This window comes from Pan troglodytes, chromosome 6 (genome assembly GCF_028858775.2).
Source record: "Pan troglodytes isolate AG18354 chromosome 6, NHGRI_mPanTro3-v2.0_pri, whole genome shotgun sequence".
Lineage (NCBI taxonomy): Eukaryota > Metazoa > Chordata > Mammalia > Primates > Hominidae > Pan > Pan troglodytes.
The window spans coordinates 129878227-129900456 of NC_072404.2; the positions used below are offsets into that span (position 1 = coordinate 129878227).

The 22230-nt window shown below is 33.8% G+C and overlaps 1 protein-coding gene across 21 annotated transcripts in view; it reads left to right on the forward strand.

The window, feature by feature from the left end:
• The window catches only part of FOXP2 (forkhead box P2), a 604165-nt gene that overhangs the window by 423493 nt on the left and 158442 nt on the right, over nucleotides 1-22230 (forward strand). For all 21 annotated transcript variants that reach the window (XM_063813769.1, XM_063813772.1, XM_054687043.2 and 18 more), the window contains one exon: nucleotides 22066-22155. In XM_063813769.1, the coding sequence (XP_063669839.1) occupies nucleotides 22066-22155 (90 nt within the window). The remainder of the gene's footprint in view (nucleotides 1-22065; nucleotides 22156-22230) is intronic.

The window sequence follows — 22230 nt, forward strand, 5'->3', positions numbered from 1 at the left end:
AAGCACATGGAGCAGTTTCTCACAGCATGAATGAGAGGAGCAGGCCAAAGGTTTGCTCAGTGATTTCTGATAGGGTTCTGTAGGGAGGACAGAGTGAATAAGGAATATTGTCTTTAGGAAGGGATGTCATCTTTTGGGAACTGAATGGAGAATAGGATAATCTCAATTTTTTAAGCCATAATTTTGTTTTTATGCATACACTTTAAAAATTAGTAGTATAGTGAGGAAAATGGAAGAAAATATTGGGATTCTTGGGGTCAAATTAATTCTATTTTAAAAACTAGGCTGGGTGTGGTGACTCACACCTGTAATCCCAGCACTTTGGGAGGCAGAGGCAGGTTGATCATGAGGTCAAGAGATCGATACCATCCTGGCAAACATGGTGAAACCCCGTTTCTACTAAAAATACAAAAATTAGCTGGGAGTGGTGGCACGCACCTGTAGTCCCAGCTAGTCTGGAGGCTGAGGCAGGAGAATCACTTGAACCCGGGAGGCGGAGGCTGCAGTGAGCTGAGATCGCTCACCACTGCACTCCAGCCTGGTGACAGACCAAGACTCCATCTCAAAACAAAACAAACAACAACAACAAAACACTATTACCTTGGTAAATTACTCAACCTCTCTAGGACTACTTTCATAATACAGTGTGAGGAGATTTAATGAAATATTCTCCAGAGTGCTTTTTTAGCTGTAAAATGTTATATTCTGTAATTGTAGTTTCAGTAATTAATACAATATAGTGGAAACAGAACCAACAAATGGTCAGGGGACATCTTTCTTTCCATGCTTTGTGTAATGCATTGGGATATCATTATGATTAATAACTAGTAATACATATGACTATAATTAGTAAGGGTATCAAAATTTACCTAGTAAAGAAGTAGTTACGAGTTTTGACTTATAATTAGAATCATTTGGAAAGCTTTTTAAAAAAATAGATATTCTTAGACCCCACCTCAAACCTAATTAAATCAGAATCTTAAGGAGTTGAGCCTAAGATTCTGTCTTTATAACATAGCCCTCTGTGGGATTCTGATGATGCTCTGGGTAAAGAACCATTGTAGTAGATGTCCTTAGTGAACTGAAATGAAAATTTAGCATAATTTGATATTTTCATAAAAAGTTTTATGTAGAAGAGCCCTAGCAATTGGTTTGTTTTCAGTATTTTTCATGTTCTTTCTGAAGTCCTATTTAAACATAAATCTGCAGAGTAAACTATTTGTTCTTAAAGGTAAATTTCAGCTAAAAAGTCCTAATTTTTAGAATCTTGCATAATATAATTTTCTCATTTAAGTGTTCTCTATATTTAGTGTTAAATTATGCTTTTTTATATATCACAAACAAAAGGCATACAGGAAATGGCAAACTGTTGCCTATTTTAAAGCAAAATAGGGTCCAAACTGCTAAGACGTATTTCAAATGTGTGAAAATATTTATGACATTGTGGCCATACCCCAGTACAAATTTTATCACTAACATTTTTTAAATTGATAAGTTAACATTGTACATATGTGTATATCTATATATCACTAACATTTTAAAAATTGATCTTAACATTGTATCTTATACACACACACACACACACACACACACACACGCCATAAATATATACAATACTATGCTGTATGTATACAAAGTTATATTGTATATATACATGCTGTTTTCATATAGGTATGCATTGCAGAATGACTAAATTGAATTAATATGTATTTTACCTCACATACTTATCATTTTGTTATGATGAGAATATGTTAAAAATCTACTTCCTTCGCTATTGTCTATTATACTATACTTTGTCATTAACTATCATCACTATGATGTACAACAGATATCTTAAATTTATTCCTCCTGTCTAACTGAAATTTTATGTCCTTTGACCAACATCTCCCCAATCCCTTATCGCCCTAGCCTCTGGTAACCACCATATTACTCTATTTATATTAGTTCAACGTTTTTAGGTTTCACATACAAGTAACATCATGGAATATTTGTCTTTCTATTCCTGGTTTATTTTACTTAACATAATGTCCTCTAGCTTCATCCATGTTGTCACAAATGACACAATTTTCTTCTTTTTTAGAGCTGAATAGTTTGATTCCATATCTTAGCTATTGTAAATAATGCTGCAATAGGAGCTCACATATTTCTTTTTTTAATTCAGTTTATTTATTTATTTTTTTATATTTTCTTTTTTATTTTATTATTATTGAACTTTAAGTTTTAGGGTACATGTGCACAATGTGTTATTTACATATGTATACGTGTGCCATGCTGGTGTGCTGCACCCATTAACTCATCATTTAGCATTAGGTATATCTCCTAAAGCTATCCCTCCCCCTTCCCCCCACCCCACAACAGTCCCCAGAGTGTGATGTTCCCCTTCCTGTGTCCATGTGTTCTCATTGTTCAATTCCCACCTATGAGTGAGAATATGCGGTGTTTGGTTTTTTGTTCTTGCAATAGTTTACTGAGAATGATGATTTCCAATTTCATCTATGTCCCTACAAAGGACATGAACTCATCATTTTTTATGGCTGCATAGTATTCCATGGTGTATATGTGCCACATTTTCTTAATCCAGTCTATCATTGTTGGACATTTGGGTTGGTTCCAAGTCTTTGCTATTGTGAATAGTGCCGCAGTAAACATACGTGTGCATGTGTCTTTATAGCAGCATGATTTATAGTCCCTTGGGTATATACCCAGTAATGGGATGGCTGGTTCAAATGGTATTTCTAGTTCTAGATCCCTGAGGAATCACCACTCTGACTTCCACAAGGGTTGAACTAGTTTACAGTCCCACCAACAGTGTAAAAGTGTTCCTATTTCTCCACATCCTCTCCAGCACCTGTTGTTTCCTGACTTTTTAATGATTGCCATTCTAACTGGTGTGAGATGGTATCTTATTGTGGTTTTGATTTGCATTTCTCTGATGGCCAGTGATGGTGAGCATTTTTTCATGTGTTTTTTGGCTGCATAGATGTCTTCTTTGGAGAAGTGTCTGTTCATGTCCTTTGCCCTCTTTTTGATGGGGTTGTTTGTTTCTTTCTTGTAAATTTGTTTGAGTTCATTGTAGATTCTGGATATTAGCCCTTTGTCAGATGAGTAGGTTGCGAAAATTTTCTCCCATTTTGTGGGTTGCCTGTTCACTCTGATGGTAGTTTCTTTTGCTGTGCAGAAGCTCTTTAGTTTAATTAGATCCCATTTGTCAATTTTGGCTTTTGTTGCCATTGCTTTTGGTGTTTTAGACATGAAGTCCTTGCTCATGCCTATGTCCTGAATTGCTTCAAAGAGAATAAAATACCTAGGAATCCAACTTACAAGGGACGTGAAGGACCTCTTCAAGGAGAACTACAAACCACTGCTCAATGAAATAAAAGAGGTTACAAACAAATGGAAGAACATTCCATGCTCATGGGTAGGAAGAATCAATATCATGAAAATGGCTGTACTGCCCAAGGTAATTTATAGATTCAATGCCATCCCCATCAAGCTACCAATGACTTTCTTCACAGAATTGGAAAAAACTACTTTAAAGTTCATATGGAACCAAAAAAGAGCCCGCATCACCAAGTCAACCCTAAGCCAAAAGAACAAAGCTGAAGGCATCACGCTACCTGACTTCAAACTATACTACAAGTCTACAGTAACCAAAACAGCATGGTACTGTTATCAAAACAGAGATATAGATCAATGGAACAGAACAGAGCCCTCAGAAATAATGCCGCATATCTACAACCATCTGATCTTTGACAAACCTGACAAAAACAAGCAATGGGGAAAGGATTTCCTATTTAATAAATGGTGCTGGGAAAACTGGCTAGCCATATGTAGAAAGCTGAAACTGGATCCCTTCCTTACACCTTATACAAAAATTAATTCAAGATGGATTAAAGACTGAAACGTTACACCTAAAACCATAAAAACCCTAGAAGAAAACCTAGGAGCTCATATATTTCTTTGACATACTAATTTCATTCCATTTGAATATATACCTAATAGTGGGATTGCTGCATCATATGATAGTTCTATTTTTAATTTTTTGAGAAACTTCCATACTGTTTTCCATAATAGCTGTGCCAATTTATATTCCCACCAAGAGCGTACAAAGGTTTCACATCCTCACCAATACTTGGTAATTTTTTTGTTCTTTGTTTTTTGTTTTTTGTTTTTTTTGAGACAGAGTCTCACACTGTTGCCACGGCTGGAATGCAGTGGCGCAATCTCTGCTCACTGCAACCTCTGCCTCCCGGGTTCAAGCAATTCTCTTGCCTCTGCCTCCTGAGTAGTTGGGACTACAGGCACATGCCACCATGGCCAGCTAATTTTTGTATTTTTAGTAGAGATGGGGTTTCACCGTGTTGCCCAGAATGGTCTCGATCTCCTGACCTCATGATCCACCTGCCTCAGCCTCCAAAAGTGCTGGGATTACAGGTGTGAGCCACTGTGCCTGACCTTTGTCTTTTAATAGTAACCATTCTTTTTTTTTTAAATAATATCCATTCTAACAGATGTGAGATGATACCTCATTGTGGTTTTATTTTGTATTGATCTGATGATGAGTGATGTTGAGCATTTTTTATATACCTGTTGGTCATGTGTATATCTTCCTTTGTAAAATGTCTATTCAGGTTCTTTCCCATTTTTTAATCAAACTACTTGTTTTCTTATCATTGAGTTGTTTGAAGTTCTCATATATGTTGAATATTTAACTTATTAGATGTGTGATTTGCAAATATATTCTCCCATTCCATAGGTCGTCTCTTTATTGCTTGTTTCCTTTACTGGGCAGAAGCTTTTTAGTTTGATGCAATCCCGTCTGTCTATTTCTACTTATATTGCCTGTGTTTGGGGGCTCATATCCAAATAATTCTTGCCTACATCAATGTCTTGGAGCTTTCCCCTTGTATTTTCTTCTAGTGCAGTTTTATATTTACATTTACAGTTGTTTATGGTGTGAGATGAGGGTTCAATTTCGTTCTGCATATCCAGAAGATATCTAGTGGATATATCCAGTTTCCCTGTACCATTTATGAAGACATTGCCTTTTCCCTTTTATGTGTTCTTAACATCTTTGTAGGAAATCAACTGACTGTAAGTGCATGGATTTACTTCTAGGCCCTCTTTTCTGTTTCACTGATCTTTGTGTCTGTTTTTATGCCAGTATCATGCTGTTTTCATTGTTATAGCTTCATAGTAGATTTTGAAAAGCAGACAGTTGTGATGCCTCCAGCTTTGTCTTTTTTGCTCAAGATTGTTTTGGCTATTGGGGTCTTTTGTGATTTCATACAAATTTTAAGATTTTTTTTTCGATTTCTGTGAAAAATATCATTTGAATTTTGATAGCAATTGTATTGAATCTGTGGATCACTTGGAGCAGTATAGACATTTTAACAATATTAATCCTCCAATCCATGAACATGGGATATCTGTCAATTTGTTGGTGTCTTCTTCAATTTCTTTCATCAATATTTTATCATTTTCTATGTACAGATCTTCCACCTCCTTGGTTATATTTATTGCTAAGTATTTTTTTGGTGACTATTATAAACAAATATCATTTTAAATTGATTTTGTAAACATCCCAGGTAACCCATGGAAAGGACTTCTATTATAAGTCTGTACATGTTTTGTCCACCCCTTTTTATACCAATGTATATATAAAATACAAAACAAATTAAAGTAATATATTTCAAAATATACTTTTAAGCAAAGGATCAAAACACCGCACAGTATTTGTAAGTAAAATGTGTTTTAATAATATTCAATGAAATTTATGAAATTTAAGTGTTCTTATTTTCCTTGTATAGGAAAATACTTTTATGTTTTTCCCCAAGTGGAAATTGATTGACTAACTTACCAGAAACAATGCTTGACAGTGAAATATTATACAGATACCACAGTGTAATAAAGGTAATATTCTAAGAATTGCCTGTAACAGTAACAGCCCTTTGACCCAAAGATTCTATAGAATTTTTTTTTTTTTGAGATGGAGTCTCTGTTGCCCAGGCTGGAGTGCAGTGGCACGATCTCGGCTCACTTTAACCTCTACCTCCCAGGTTCAAGCGATTCTCCTGCCTCAGTCTCCTGAGTAGCTGGGACTACAGGCATGGGCCACCATGCCCAGTTAAATTTTTTTGTATTTTTAGTAGAGACAGGCTTTCACCATGTTGGCCAAGCTGGTCTTGAACTCCTGATCTCAAGTGATCTTCCCGCCTCGGCCTCCCAAAGTGCTGGGATTACGGGCATGAGCCACCATGCCTGGCCCTAGAATTTTAAGAATGTAAAATTTTGCTTGAGTTAATCACTTTGTTAGTTATTTGCTATCATTCTTCAAGTAAGTAGACATAGAAATGACAGAAATTGAAAATATCATACTGTTATTTGTCAGTTTTCATCACCGTCATTATTCTTACTTTGTACTATGTGTCTATTCTACTCCACCATTCTCCTCTAGTGCCTGTTATCTAACTCATCTTCACAGCAACTTTTTATTTCACAGAATGTTACTGCCCTGTAGATAGATGTGCTCAAGGTGTTCTTTATCTTATCCCCTACATACACTTCTTGTCTCATGTTTCCAAGACACATTAAACATGGCATAGCTAAGATCTTTAAAATAATTTTTAATTAAAGAAGAGTAGGGAGGTAGCAATACCATAGAAGCTCAAATCATGAGTGTCTAATTTGGTGTTGGCAGGGTAAGATTTTGACAAGATCCCTTTTATAAAAATAGCTATTTCCATGGCTGTGGAATCACAGGAAGGTCCTGAGTGTGTATTTTGGATTTGTCCTCAAATTTCAGAATGCCTCATTTCTGTATACCAGTGTCCCAGCTGTTGCAGACTTTGTAATGCATTAGTATTGGACTCTGAAATTGAGTTTCTGCCAGAGGATTCTGGCAGTAAGCATCCTCCTATAACAACAGACAAGTGATAGCAGTAGAAATCCCAGGGGACTTCACAATAGCATGTCTTAGGATTCAGTGTAATGGCTTAACTTCAACATAAAGATGATCAGAGTAAGTACAGCTTATTGTTCCACTCTGGTGAGTAGTCTGTTAGGTGCCAGTTATGTAAATGAAGATAATTACAAGAGAGTGCCAAAATGTGTCCTCCATGAGGAAACTATGCAGTTCTTAAATAGGTCATTCTGCAATCATAAGAAGCCTTTGAGGGGGGCAGCAAAATCTCCCTTCTATGGAATAGGTTTAATGTCTTCCGAGACAATGGGAGAAAAGGGTCATTTCAAGCAGTGGCCATTTGGGATTTCTCCAAGATTACGAAGTATTTTTTTTCCCAGTGTCACTCTCAGAAATAAGGTTTTAATTTCCAATTTTATCCGTCTTTTTATAAGCATTCTTTCACATGTTTCCTTTCTGATAACAAACCAAAATGATTAATTTCAAGAAGAGAAATTTTAAACTGAAATCCAGTTTTAAAAAATATGTATGATAAAACAGCTTACATTAAATAGATATTCCTTTGGGCAGTAGCTTTATGTATTAAAAAAGTGAAGTCACTTTTTAGAAGAAACTTTAGCATACTCTTTATCACAGGATAAGTTACCTAGGTCCTTATCAATCCTATGGGTAATTTGATTTTTAGTAGTTTTGTCTCTTACCTTACATAAAAATTGCTTCTGCAAAACAATGACATTATTTTTCATGCTTCAAAATATAGTCATCCTTTTAAATCACTATCCACATGGAATCCCTCCCATCCCCTTGGAATTTTCATATTTTTTAATGAAGTGTTCTTCCTCACAGTATTTTGATCTACCATATTTTGAATAACTAGTTTTAAAGATAGAGCATGACCAATGTAGTTTAGTGATGTATGTCGTATAGTATGTAACATAATGAAAAAACAAAAAGACTTAAAAGCAACACTATCAAGTAATTTTTTGCAAACTCAGAGTAGGGAACATTGCCTGTTTGTCTACATTTTTATCTCTAGTATCTAACAAAAAGTTACATTAATAAATATTAATTTGATAGACTTAATAAAGGAGTTAGAAAATAAATATTAGTTAAATGAATGAGTGAAATATCTGGTACAATGGCCCATTCAATTCACTAATTCTAAGTGAAAATACAAACATAGGTAGGTAGGTAGATAGATAGATAGACAGATATTAGATATGTTTTTTAAAACATCAATTTCTAATAAAGGAGGCAAAGCAAGGTAAAATATTTTTGCCTGTTAGTTTAGAAAATACTAAAAAAAGAATGATAATGTATACTATGGAGTATGGTGGAATGGGCATTCCATACAGTGAGGTGGGATTGCAAATGACTATAATCATTTTGAAAAGGCATTATGATAATGTGTATCAAAATCTAATATCTGACTATGATTTGACCCAACAATTAAACTTTTGGGAGATAATTACAAGGCTGTCTTATAAGGAAGTTCATTGCAATATTATTTAAAATTACAAAAATGGGAAAAGTCTAAATATCTGTCAGAAGAGGATTGTATTAAAGAAAATTGAGCTTTCTAAAGACTGGAAATAATGGTGTGCTTTGGTGAATTTGAAATTTGTTTCTATTTTTATTGCAAAAGAACTGTATGGTGTTTGCCTAAATAAGTGATTATTTTACATAGAGTACTAAAGATAGATGTACATGGATATTAGTAAATATTTAAAAGATTTTAATAGAATTCTAATTTCATGGATAATTGAGTCTGAAAAAGCATGAACACTACTTGGATTTTTATGTAAATAAATTCGTAAACTGAATAACAAAAAATCCATTATGTGTAGATCCTTTTTCTAGACCCATGCTTAAAAGGGAGATTAGAGTGAGACCCCAACTCTACCAAAAACAAACAAACAAAACAACTGGGTATGGTAGCATGCCTCTAGTCCTAGCTATTCAAGAGCCTGAAGCAGGAAGCTTGCATGAGCCCAGGAGTTCTAGGTTACAGTGGACTCTGAGTCTACCACTGTACTCCAGCCTGGGCAAAACAGCAGGACACTGTCTCAAAAAAAAAAAAGGGTAGGGGTGCCGTTTAGAGAATGATTTCTTTTTATACTTAAACAATCTGCCTAAAATAATTGAAGGATTCTAACTGGAGACAGTGAGATAACGCTTTTGTGACAACCAATAGTAATTTTTTGGATCTTCACTGAAAAAAATAATGAAAGAGGTAAAGAATATATTGTGGTAAAGTCATGGGTAAAAATATTTTAATTTAACTTGATAAAGGAAAAGAAATATTATGCTAATTTCAGTGTTATTTTAGATCACTAGTTGGTCCTCTAGAGTCATTAGTGTAAAGGTCTGTAAAGGAGCTACTGTGTGCAAGGCAGTGTCATGGTTCCTGGAGGGAATGCTACTTTCTTTACTTAGTGTACCATTTGCATCTCAGATATCTGGAACCAGCTAAAATATGCATGCATTTTACAAGTTTAAAAATATCTAAAGAAACATACTTTTCAATTAAATGTCTTTTAAATGACTAGGTGCCAGCTACTATGCTGTGCATTCTTGGGGTTATAAAAGATGATTTAGAAACATTTCCAGCCCTTAGAAAGTTTACAATAGTAGATGTTAAGGGAAATTGAATGTGTTCTCCTAAGAAGTAAGATTTCTTAGGTTAGGTGAGGTAGGTTCTTCAATAGAAATGCTTCTTGTGCTTCTTGTGCTAATGCAAAATGAAGAGGTTTGCTTCCTGGTTTGGGATTTTATATGTGTCTTCAACAAGTGGGCCACTGACAAAAGCTTGTTAAAAAAAAAAAATGGATGAGGGAGAAACTTGTTTTTTCTACCAGCCTGAGTTTCACTGTGGTAATGGAAGTAAGTGAAAACAAAACAGCAGTGGGATATTCACCTTTAAGAACTTCGTTCCCTAGCAAGTCATTTCCTACAAGCAAGAATCCTTCCTTGGTCTTCCAGCTACTGGCTCTTAAACTGCTGGTAGCTACCAACAGGCAACCATTTTCTAAGTGGATATTTGTACATTTTTATTTATATACATATTTTCTACAATCATATTGTAGATAATTCAATATAAGAAATAATTTTGAAATCAGAAATATGTTTTAACCTCTTTGAGGTTACAGGACACTTGACAAGATTTTTAGGGCTTAAGTCCAAAGGACACCATAAAATTTACATGGATGTAGTTACAAAATTATTAAGGAATGATTATTTTCACCATTAGTTTATATCTTATTTTATTGAAAAGAACACTCGTATCACATTATAATGTTCATAACTCTAATTTACCACATAATATGCTAAAGATAATCTAACCTAAATTTCTTAATGGCTAGAATAGAAAACAGATTTCTCCCTCAGGTGAGTTTGCCCAAGATCTGTAAAATGTATCTTTGTGAATTGGCTTCAAAATGTTACACAGGCATATATATGCTTCATACTTTAACTTACAAACATAAATTTCAAAAATTTTATATTTATATAAATAAAAATAAATTATATGATCTAAATATAAATGCATTTCTTCTTTCATTTATTTCATTCTTTTAATAGTATTTTCAAATTATTATAATATTTCATCAGTAATTGGTTCTTTGTGGCTAACATTTCTTATCTTCAATGAGCTTTGTGTTTCACAATTTACGTTACCCTGTAAAATTTGTAAATTGTAAACTGGGAAGAAGGAATTTATTCAGAGATCATCAGTGATAGGGATGAGATCATACAGAAACTCAGAATGATGCTGGGATTAGAACTTGAATTTTCTGATGCCTCCTCGGCATCTCTGTCATTTTGTTTCTAAGAATATTCTAATATTAGCTTTAGGGTCTCTCTTTTAGATGTTCAGAGCTCACTGTTTATGCACCTGCACTAACCAAGGCCTCTCTCTTCTCAAATGGTTTTGCCCTCACCATCCCTTTCCTCCCCTGGATCCAGCCTCGGTGACACATGCAGAGGCTATCTGCCTCAAGCCTCTTTCCTGTAGATCTGCGGTAGCATTTCCTTGCCTTGGTACCATGCAGGGTCATAATCTTTGTCTTGGGGTTTCTGGCTACTGATCCTCATCATTTCTGAAAGGAAGGTGAATAGAGAACCGAAGTTTTGTTTTTTTCTCTTCTGTGCCTCCAATTGCAGAAAGCTAGAATGTGAACTCTGAAACTTTTCCTCTGCTTTTCTTCCTCTGCTTTTCTTCGACTGTCTTTTTGCAAAAACATGTTCACTCACTCTTCGTTTGGAGTGGTCCATCTCATCCTTTTGCTATCCATTAATAACCTCGTGAGCGTTCCTTCTCACAGAAACGCAGCCTAAGCCCTCAAGTCACTCTCCTAGCTAACCTGTCAAATATAGATAAGATGGGTTTATTACTCTTATGAGGACTAAAAAACATTTCCACTGATGAAATGAATAGTATATTTATGTTTAAGTGAGCAACTTGGTGTAAACAATCTTGTTACCTTGGTTACATATTCTGAAATGCTTACTTTTTCTAACTAGAGTTGTCAGGTTTAACAAGTAAAAATAGAAGTAAATTCAAATTTAACTGGGAATCTTCTATTTTATCTGGCAACTATACTTTTAACTTCATTAGAAAATAGTACATATTGTTTAATGCTTTATTTATAGATGATAACGTTTTGTATTTGGTATGGCAGAAGAAGATTATTATTAAAAATTTTTCATCTTTAATATTGGCCTTTTTTTCTGTAGTGAACATCCTAAATCTAGTGCTTAATAATTTCAGAGACACTTTTTTAAGGGGAGTAAAATTCCTTTACAATATAAGCTTGTATGTCTTATTTATCTTCATAAAAAATAAAGAAAAAGAAAAAGAATTTGCTTGGAATTATTTATGTTGTTCTAGTTGGCATAACTAGCAATGCTGTTAATAACTCAGAATTTGTTTTGTTCTCTTTATACCCTGAACAGCTCTTTATTTGAGTCTTTTACTGTATAAAAGTCCCTTCAGTTATATAATTTTCCTGACTACCCCTTGTAGAAAGAGAATGAGCTTCAGAGTCAGCCAGATAGTTGTTCAGATCTCTTATGCCACTCCAAGGCTCTGGTGAAAAAGCTTGGACATATAACCTAACTATGCTGAGTCTCAGTTTATACATCTGTGATAAAAAGAGGGTGTTTTGAGGATTAAATTTAGAATTATAACTGGCATATCATGAGCATTTAATCATTAATTTTTCTTTTCTTTTTACTTTACTTTGTTTTTACTGAACCCTTATAGTCACTTTTTGTAATACCTTTTAATGGCTTACAGTACATTTCTACATTGCAACGTAATTAAATTGAATATATTTTATCTTTCCTACCATACTAAAAGATTCTTTTGTGCAAGTGACCCTATACATTGGGTGTACTGTATATGTGCATATTCATTCAGATGTGGTGATATAGGATGGGAGAGTAGGGGTTGTATCTCACAATACATTCATGAAATTATATATCCCTCCCCTTAAAGTCCTAGAGGAGATTAAAATACAACTTTTCAAAATATCATAGAACATGACTCTATTAAGATACTCTTTCTATCCAATGGCACATTATCTAACTTGGGCAGATTGCAGAACTAAATGCATACTGAGGTAAACTTTCAGGATTTACACTATGCTAGACCCATTAGTCAAAATGTACATACCTTTTTAGCAAACCCACTAAAGCTAGTAATCAGGAGTTAGTTTCAAATGACTAGTATTATATATTTCCAAGCATCATATACCTAGAAGAACTGATACCCACTGGAGGAACCCGAATTTCAAAAGTCTTCGCCTGGAATAATACTACTTTATACTTTAGCTTTTAAAATACTTTTAAGTACATTATCCTCTCTGGCTTCACAAATCACTTACATGTGAAGTTAAGTATTACTAGCTGTATTAAATTAGAGCAGTAGAAAAGTAAGTAGTTCTTCATTTAGTCCTGGAGGCAATATTCCAGAAGAAAATACCGATATATTTATATGTCATCAGTGTATGTGGAAGCACATTTTATATTCTAACAGCAGTTTAAATACCACTTTTTACCTATCAGCTATATTTCTCAGAACAGTGATAGAAAAGCTTCCCACTTTTGTTTCTTCTGAAATTCCAATCTCTCTCTCATTCTCAAAAGATAACCACACCTCTTTATTTTCTGAATTAGTTGAGACCATCCACTGTGAGCTCTTTCCATTTCCTACCTCTGCATGTCGAAGTCACCTGTCCTCCCATCTCTTCAGCCTGTCTCCTCCCCATAAGTCTATCACCTACCTGCTGCTGCTCCTTAATTTAGTACTTTCCCATATTCTAGGGACTTGCTCAATTTTCTTATTAAAACTTATGTTTTTTGGCCAGGTGTGGTGGCCCATGCCTGTAATCCCAGCACTTTGGGAGGCTGAGATGGGCAGATCACTTGAGGTCAGGAGTTTCAGACCAGCCTGAGCAATGTGTTGAAATCCCATCTCTACTAAAAATACAAAAATTATCTGGGCGTGGTAGCAGGCACCTCTAATCACAGCTACTTGGGAGGCTGAGGCAGGAGAATCGCTTGAACCTGGGAGGCAGAGGTTGCAGTGAGCCAAGATCACACCATTGCACTCCAGCCTGGACAACAAGAGTGAAATTTCATCTCAAAAACAAACAAAAAGTTTTTTAAAAATATTTATTAAGCTCATTATTATGTTTCTTTATTAAAAAAAAAAAAAAAAAAAAAAAAAAAAAAAAACGGGCCGGGCGCAGTGGCTCACGCCTGTAATCCCAGAACTTTGGGAGGCCAAGACGGGTGGATCACGAGGTCAGGAATTCGAGATCAGCCTGGCCAACGTGGCGAAACTATGTCTCTACTAAAAATACAAAAATTAGCTGGGCATGGAGGCACGCGCCTGTAATCCCACATACTCGGGAGGCTGAGGCAGGAGAATCACTTGAACCCAGGAGGCAGAGGTTGCAGTGGGCTGAGATGCGCCATTGCACTCCAGTCTGGGCGACAGGGTGAGACTCTGTCTCAAAAAAAAAAAAAAAAAAAAAAAAAACCACAACAAACAAAACCCCTCAAACTGTAACTCTCTTTTATTTTAGTCTTCACAGAGCTAATCAAAAGAATTGTTTGCACTCATGGCTATGGTTTTCCCCATTAATTCCCTAGTAACTCTCTGCAAACTACTTCTACTTCAGTACTCTATAGGAACTGATATCTGATAGGTCACATACAAATCATCAGATCAACATGAACTTTTCAACAAATCTTGACCTTTTTGAGTTTTTGATGTTTGAAGATAGTATCATTCATCCTGTCCTCTCACAATTTTAAAATATATAACAGCTTTATTGAGATATAATTTATGTATCACAAAACCTACCCTTTTAATGTATACAATTCAGGGAGTTTTTAGCATATTCACTAGGTTGTTCAACTATCACCACTGTTTAATTCCAGAACATTCTCATCACCCTAAAAAGAAACCCCATTCTCATTAGCAGTCACTTTCCATTCTATCTTACGTCTAGGCCCTTGTAACCACTAATCCATTTTTTTTTTTTTTGTCTCTTTAGGTATATCTATTCCAGGCATATTATACAAATGGAACGATACAGTATATGATTTTTGTTACTGACTTTTTTTATTTAGCATAATGTTTTCAAGGTTTATCCATGTTGTAGCAGGTATCAATACTCCATTCACTTTTATGGACAAATATTCTATTAAATAAATATACCATATTTTATCTATTCATGAGTTGAAGGGAATTTGGGTTGTTTACATCTTTTGCTATTATGCATGATGTTGATATGAACAATTATGTACAACTTTTTGTGGGAATGTAAGTTTTTTTTTCTCTTGGGTATATATTGTACCTTGGGTGGAATTAATGGATCATGTGGTAATTCTTTGTTTAACCTTTTCCAGAAGTCTTTTGGACTTCTATTACTGTGCCCTCCTCACAATTCATTGTCTTCCTTTTCACTATTTCCTCATCTCCTCTCAAGAAAGTATTCTGCAGTTTGGGGTCTTGACTCTTCCTCTCTCTGTGGTGTCTTTACCAACAATCTAATAAACTCCCTTTGCCTTAACTATTCATCTATGTCTTACTTTTGGAAATCTGTTGTCAGTGGGATCACTCTGATCACCCTCAACCTAGAGCTCTGCATTATATTTACTGTCTGCTAAAGAAATCTTCTCTTGATTATTCTGCCATCAGGCAAACAGCATAATCTTCTCTCCAAAGCCTGCGTTTTATAATCTAATTTCCTCCCTTTTAGTAGTGGCACAGCTGTTCTTTCAGTTTCTTTTGACTTACAATTTTGGAGTCATCACTGACTCCTCCTAGCCTTTACCTCATACCCATTTACTAAGTTGTACCAGCTCTTCTTTGACAGTACCTCTCATGATTATTGTTTTGAACTAACATGATTCATGTTATTCTTATCTCTTATTTGGACAGTTGCACGTACGTTTTTACAAGTCTTTATACCTCTGTCTTGTCTCACTCTCTTCATCCCTTATCTATCCTTTACAACATGACTTCAGTATTGTCCTGGGCCAGGCTTATTTTATTGCCAGATTTCAGCAAAATTTGTTCTTACCTGCTATATAACATGAAGACTCTTTGTCATTTATTGTTTAGTTTATCCAATAATTAGCCCCAAACAATCTTCTCACCATGTTTTACTAGTTCCTAGACTAAGCGTATGCTCTATCCAAGATCAATTATTTTCTTTTCACTATATATAATCTCACATTTTCTTTGTTCCTACTTGGCATGGCCTTCTGTCATCTCCACGAAATGATTCTCATGTAACTCCAGCCCAAATATTATATCCTCCATAAAAATTTCAATGAGCTTCTCAACAAAAAATAATTTCTTTTACTTATGAACTCCTGAAGCATTTTTAAAACATTGTCTATGGCCTTTTGACATTCAACTAGATCTTTCTTATTAAACAATAAGTTTTGAAGATAGAAACAATGTCATATCACCCCTTCTATCTCCACAAGTGTGCAGTGCTTTGTTCTTTGCTAGGTATGTGGGATATAGTCACAAACATTTTTAAGGACAAACACTTTTATGTATTTTATTCTTCCAAATGTTTTCCCAAATGCTACTTCTCCTACAGTCTTACTTTTAAGTTGAAGAGCATGTGCAGAACAGAGGATTCAAATAATAGTTTACATTTACATATTGTAGTATAATTTAGTAGCATGTATTTTTCAGTTAATATCTGATATACTGGTTGAAATCATAGCAATATAGCAGTAATGAGTCTTCAATACATATCCAAACAAAAGATGATATTGGTCTCATAATGAAAAAAAACCCTGCTAAGGTATGTGTAAAACAAAAAGTAAATCTAAAATCTATTTGGGAAAATAATAAAATGTTTTATAGCAGAAAGATAAATAATCAAAAGAATGCACAAAAACTATTATAGTTACTGGAACATGTCCCATGATAAACAGAAGTTGTAAAAGCAATAATTTTAGTAAAATCAGTCCTAATTTATCTTTACCTTTCATTCCTTAGAATTTTAAAGTTGGACAGAATTCATTAATATGTATTTAAAATTATTGTAGGTAATATTAGGATATTACATTAGCAATTTATTACCATTAGCAATAGAATAGTGAAGAACATAGAGCTAGGAATATCAGGCTACTTGATGTACTGCACCTTATAGAATGCTGACTCTGAGGAAGAGAATGTGTTCTCCCTTTTAAACTCATTCTACAGCTGAAAAAAACAAAATCTGTCTTAGATGTTAGTTACTGTTAACTCACAGGCTTATTTCATAGAATTTCTGAGGTCATCTGGGGGTTTGGAGCCATAATGAAATATACTGAATATTGGGTTTGGACTTGAACCTTGAAGAATTTATTCTCACTTCTGAGGATGACTTGAGGATCCATTCCATCACACATTCAATACCCTGATTGTCTCTCCTTTGGCTCTACATCATAAGATATTTGATTGGTAAATAGGATGCTTTGTAAGTAATTACTCTTATTAAAGTACTCTTATTATAGTGTAGTATTATTTTATAATTATTATACAATAAGTAGTCTTAGTATCTCAATTTGGCCTCCATAGTGATGTACAGTATAAATATAATATAACCACACATTAATTTTCTAACTTTATGTAACATATACTGTAAAAATATCATTTTAAAAATATTCTTTAATAATTAGCTTTTAAAACAAACAGTCTAATTATGTATCAGGCATGAAAAAATAAAAGGTCAATAGCTACAGATGCATAATTTCACTCTGATAGATTGCTATTTGAAAATAGGTTATGCCAATTAGATGATTCATTTTCTTCTATTAAATAAGATTATGAGACTTCGGATTACATGTATCAGTATATTCTCTTTATTGGGAACATAATATGAAGAAAAGCCAAACAGAATACGAATTTATATCCTTTCTGGAAGGATCTGAATATACTTTTTATCAACCACACTTGGGAAAATAATTAGAAAATTAAACTCTGTTTGAAAACTTATTTTATGTTTCGTATTCAAAGTAACATGTTGAAGACACAATGTGTTAAAGGTTAAACTATATGAATATGAGGAGCAAATATCTGGATGTCCTGCTGGCAATTTTTTTTTGGTTCTGGTTATCTGCAAAGTATACACCCCTTGTCAGTATAACTAGGGAGTGACTGTGTAAACATTCTTGTTTCGCCTGTTCCACATAATCGTTTCTTGTATCATATTTCTTCTGACCTCGCTATCTGAAACCAATTACAGGAGATCCATTTGGGCTGCATCTATTTTCATAAGAAGCCTAGGCAACAGTGTTTTTCTCAGAGATGAATATCAACATCAAATATGCTTCTGAGTGCTTTGTTATTTATGTTTCAGAGAGATTTTGTAGCCTTCAGCTCTCAAGAATGTGTCACGCTGTGCTGTTTATACATTGAAGATATTAATGGGCGTAGATGTCATTTTTCATTTTAATGTCTCAAATGCAACAGGCTGATAGGTTAAGCATTCCTATTTTTATGGGGAGATATATGACTGATGTCTGTTTTTTCCCCTAATATACATATATTTACTTTGAAAAAAAAAGTTATTTATAAACCTTAGCATACTCAACATTTTTTTTGTTTTACTGGGTATTTCTAAACTATTCTCAAATAATTTTATATTTGGTGAAAGTTTTCAGTGTTCTTCAGTGGAAAAAAGTATTTATCTGGCAGGTTACAAAGCATTTTCATCCTTAGTTAATTACACAATGACCTACTCATTAGAATTATTCTGTGAGGTTCATAACTAGCATAAAATTACTACTAGTGAAGAAGTATGCTTGAACTTTGCTTTTCTTACAAAAATTTAGTTAAAATTGCACAGTAAGAGTTAGGAATGATGTTTTCAGTAAGTATTTTAGAGAAAAAATGCACTCAATTATGAAAAATGTGCATTCCCACATCTCTGCAGCCTAACAAAATGTTTACCTTTAATCTCTTATAAAGATTATTTCTTTTTTCAAATTTTTAAATTTAACCTGATTTCAAATTTTAAGATGTCTTATCTTAATTTTCTTTAGGTTTCCTAAAATAGGATAACTTCATTAAGTAATGTGCACCCCTAATTAAAAACAAATGTGTTTTTGGAAACTAGATATGGTTTGGCTGCCTTTGAAATCTCTTTCTTGTTTCTGATACATTGGAAACAGACTCAATCATTGTGAAAGGAGATTTTGTAAACAACTTTTGCTTTTGTTCAAAATTAATTTTTGTGGGGGAGGGTGACCATCTAAATGACTAGATGGCACAGAGAACTTTATGAATGGCCCTGGATTTAATATTTTGTTTGTATTGATAGAAGTGTCAAGTGATTTTTAAATTAATATTTGTGTCATTTGACACCTAACATTTTATATTGATGAAAGTGTTTTATCTAATAATCTTTCATTTTTTGAGTAGCTATAATAATAAATTGCAAAGATGAACTAAATGTCTCTGAGCAATTGTTTATTGAAATTCAGTCCTAAAGTGTTATCCGGAATACTGGAAATAAAAATGTCATATGATGCATGCAGTGAGAATGCAAACTGCCGGAGCTTTCTGCTTATGAGTTTTAAATCATTCCTGATCTCCTAGAATTGTTTTTTGTTCTCCCACCTCTTATGTTTACTATAGCAGTCTCTACTCTACCAAAAGAATGTTGAAATAGGAAAGAAGTTATTTTTTCTAAGAGTTTGTATTAAAAGATGATCCTCAGCTATTTTGGAGATAATGCATATGAAAACCAAAATACTTTAAAGTAGAAGCATTTTTTAGCCAGCTATCTTGTGATATTTCATTACTATTATTACTCTTTTACTAACAGCGTAGGTGTATGCTTTTGACTAGTGATACTTTGATGAGCAAAACTTGTAATATATTTAATTTTCTAGTGTTTATCTACAGACATTACGTAGCATTGACATATTCCATTGATTACATGGGTTATGTTGAATGAATATAACGCAGGTTGGTAAAATGGATGGGGTCCTGAGCTTGGGAGAGAAGAGCCAGAGTTTTTGACCAGGTTCTGCTACTGCTTTGTGACTTCAATCAACTTATCCTAGTATTGTTTCTTCAGTTACTTGTTTGAGAAAGGTAGTCTAGACAGTTTCTAAGGCCTTGTCCAGCTCTAGAATTTTGCAGTTCTATAGTAATAATTGATCAGATACTCAGGATGTTACAAAAGTTTAGAGTTCCATCAGGCATAAGGGAGGTATTAATATAAAATGAAATCCGAGTTAAGGATGATGGGGGCAGTAGCCATTAAAACAGTATATATTCTGTGATAGTTGTTCTATTCATTTACAGATTCAAAACAAAAAGGTTATATTGTTGTTTCCTATGTAAAGTCTGAAAACTGAATATGCTCTCTTTACTAGTGAAGAATAACTCATTATAATGTCATATATTCTCCTTTACTAGAGTCTTACTCATTGCCTACTAATGATTCCTTTGACAGAACAGAAACAGTATGGCACACTGGAATACACTCAGGCCTGGAAGCCAGCAGACCTTGAACAAAGCATTCATAAATTGCTTTGTGATCTTGAACAAAGCAACTGACTATTCTATGTTTCATTTTTCTTATGTGCTAGAATAAGGAGGTCAGATTAGATGATTTTCAAGATAGCTGTTAGTCCTTGTCATTCATGATTCTAAGATCCTAAACAGTGTTCAATAAATTTTTTAAAGAATAATAGATAACTACATAATTTAATATAAATTAAGGCAACAGGTATACAAAATAAACTCATCAACTCGAAAAGAAAAAAAACTACATGAAAACAATTAGGCATTAACTGGAAAAATAATCGAATGCATTTTTTATTTTGAGAATTTCAGAGACACAGCCTGGAACACCTATTGTAATTTCCATTTGGAAAATTATCATTTGTAGTCACTTTATAAGTTACAATTAAAAGAGGAAAGATATATTATTTAGAATATTGAATAAAAAGTTTCAAATAGTGAGCCTTGTGATAATAAAGTAATTACAGATTTTTTTGTTTGTATTTTCAAACTGAGCTCTATAATAAATAGCCTGAGTTCACTGGAATGTGCCATCCTTAGAAATATTTAGGTTAATTTGTAATTACTTGAAAAGTTAAAAAACAACAACAAAGATGATTATCGTGAGTGAGTGTGTCTCCAAATGTAAAAAGTGTGCTTTACAAACTATGCCAGATCCTGCTATCGGAAGACAAATCAATGTTGTTAGGAGATGGTGCTAGTGCATTCAGTTTGTTTACTTTGGTTTCTATGTCTGCCTGCCTTCTCAGAAAACTTGCTTGGAGCCAGACTGTAGCAGCCCTCTCTGTCTTTTCATAATTGATCAGGGGATGACTGCCTTCCCTGAGGGTTAAGACGTGGCAACTTTTTCTGTTTGCTCAGCATCTCAATGCAGTAGTTCAAACATTGTTCACACCAGCTGGCAGTGTAATGCCATATGCACATCTTGTCAAAGCAACTGTTGTCATGGATACTAGAAACTCTCTTAAAAACCAGATCATTGATTACAATCAAAATTGTACTTTTTATCAGCTGAAATTCTTAATTATTATATAGAAATATTAATCCAATAATGTTTTCTCATTGTGAAAAATTTATCTTGTATTCAAAAACAGTAAATAACATATTAGGCCAATGATTTAGTTTAGTTTTATGTGTTGAAAAATGTCATCATTAGTGTTCATTGAACTCAGTTGTTGAGAGAGAAAATGAATTTTTTAAGAGACTCTTAAAAGTTTTTGTTAATTAGTGTATACTCCTACCTTTAGAAGAATTTACTATGCATTTTGGTCTATGGCACTAGCTTTTATATGTTAAGTTTATATAGTACATTTACTGAACTGTTCCTCCTCCAGTAAATGAAATGCTTACATTAATTTCTTATGTTAAGTTTTATTTTCCTAAGTGGGAAAGAAAACATAAAAATAAATGAAAACATCTTCTATTTTGATTGGTATTCTGTCACACATAGAAACAAACCTGATTGGTTGAGTGGTAATTTCTTTGTTCTCTGATTTTGCTAAGAATGCAAATGAAAACCACTCAATTTTATTTGGCATTAAAACTGCACTTTATTTTGTCAAAGGAGAGGTTTCCCTTTGAATTGTAAGTACAAAAAAAGTGTTTTTAATCTTTAGTGAAAATCCTTATTAATTCACTTTCAAGATAATCTGATGTTGATTTGTCAAATTTAATTACAGCTTCCGGTAACACTTGAAGTCTACTGCTTTTGCCTCAAAATTGTAATATGAAAATGCAAATTGAATGATAATTTAAAAGGGAGTGGGCATTTTAGTTAACACTCAAAGACAAGTTCCTTGTGGAAATGAGGTTATTGATGCAGTTTATGGTTTTTATCCTCTTTAAGCACTTTAAACAAATTAACTTTATTTCCTGTAGGATTGCATGTTTCTCTGTGATTTGGAGTAAAAAGTTAAATATGTGTGTTTGGCAATTTTTTTCATATTAGAAGATAAACAACAATGATTCTCTCTAGAAAGGAATATGGGAGTTCTTGTACATTGAAGCCTTTTACTATTAACCAAGAGATAATTGATAACTTAACTTTCAACAAAATATTTAGATACGGTTTCATTTTTACTTCTAGGCTCTCCAGGCGGCAAGACAACTTCTTTTACAGCAGCAAACAAGTGGATTGAAATCTCCTAAGAGCAGTGATAAACAGAGACCACTGCAGGTTAGTAAAGCACTCCTGTCCTTGGGGTCTTATTTTAAAAGATGTTCATAATGATAACAGATGTGCAGACCCAGT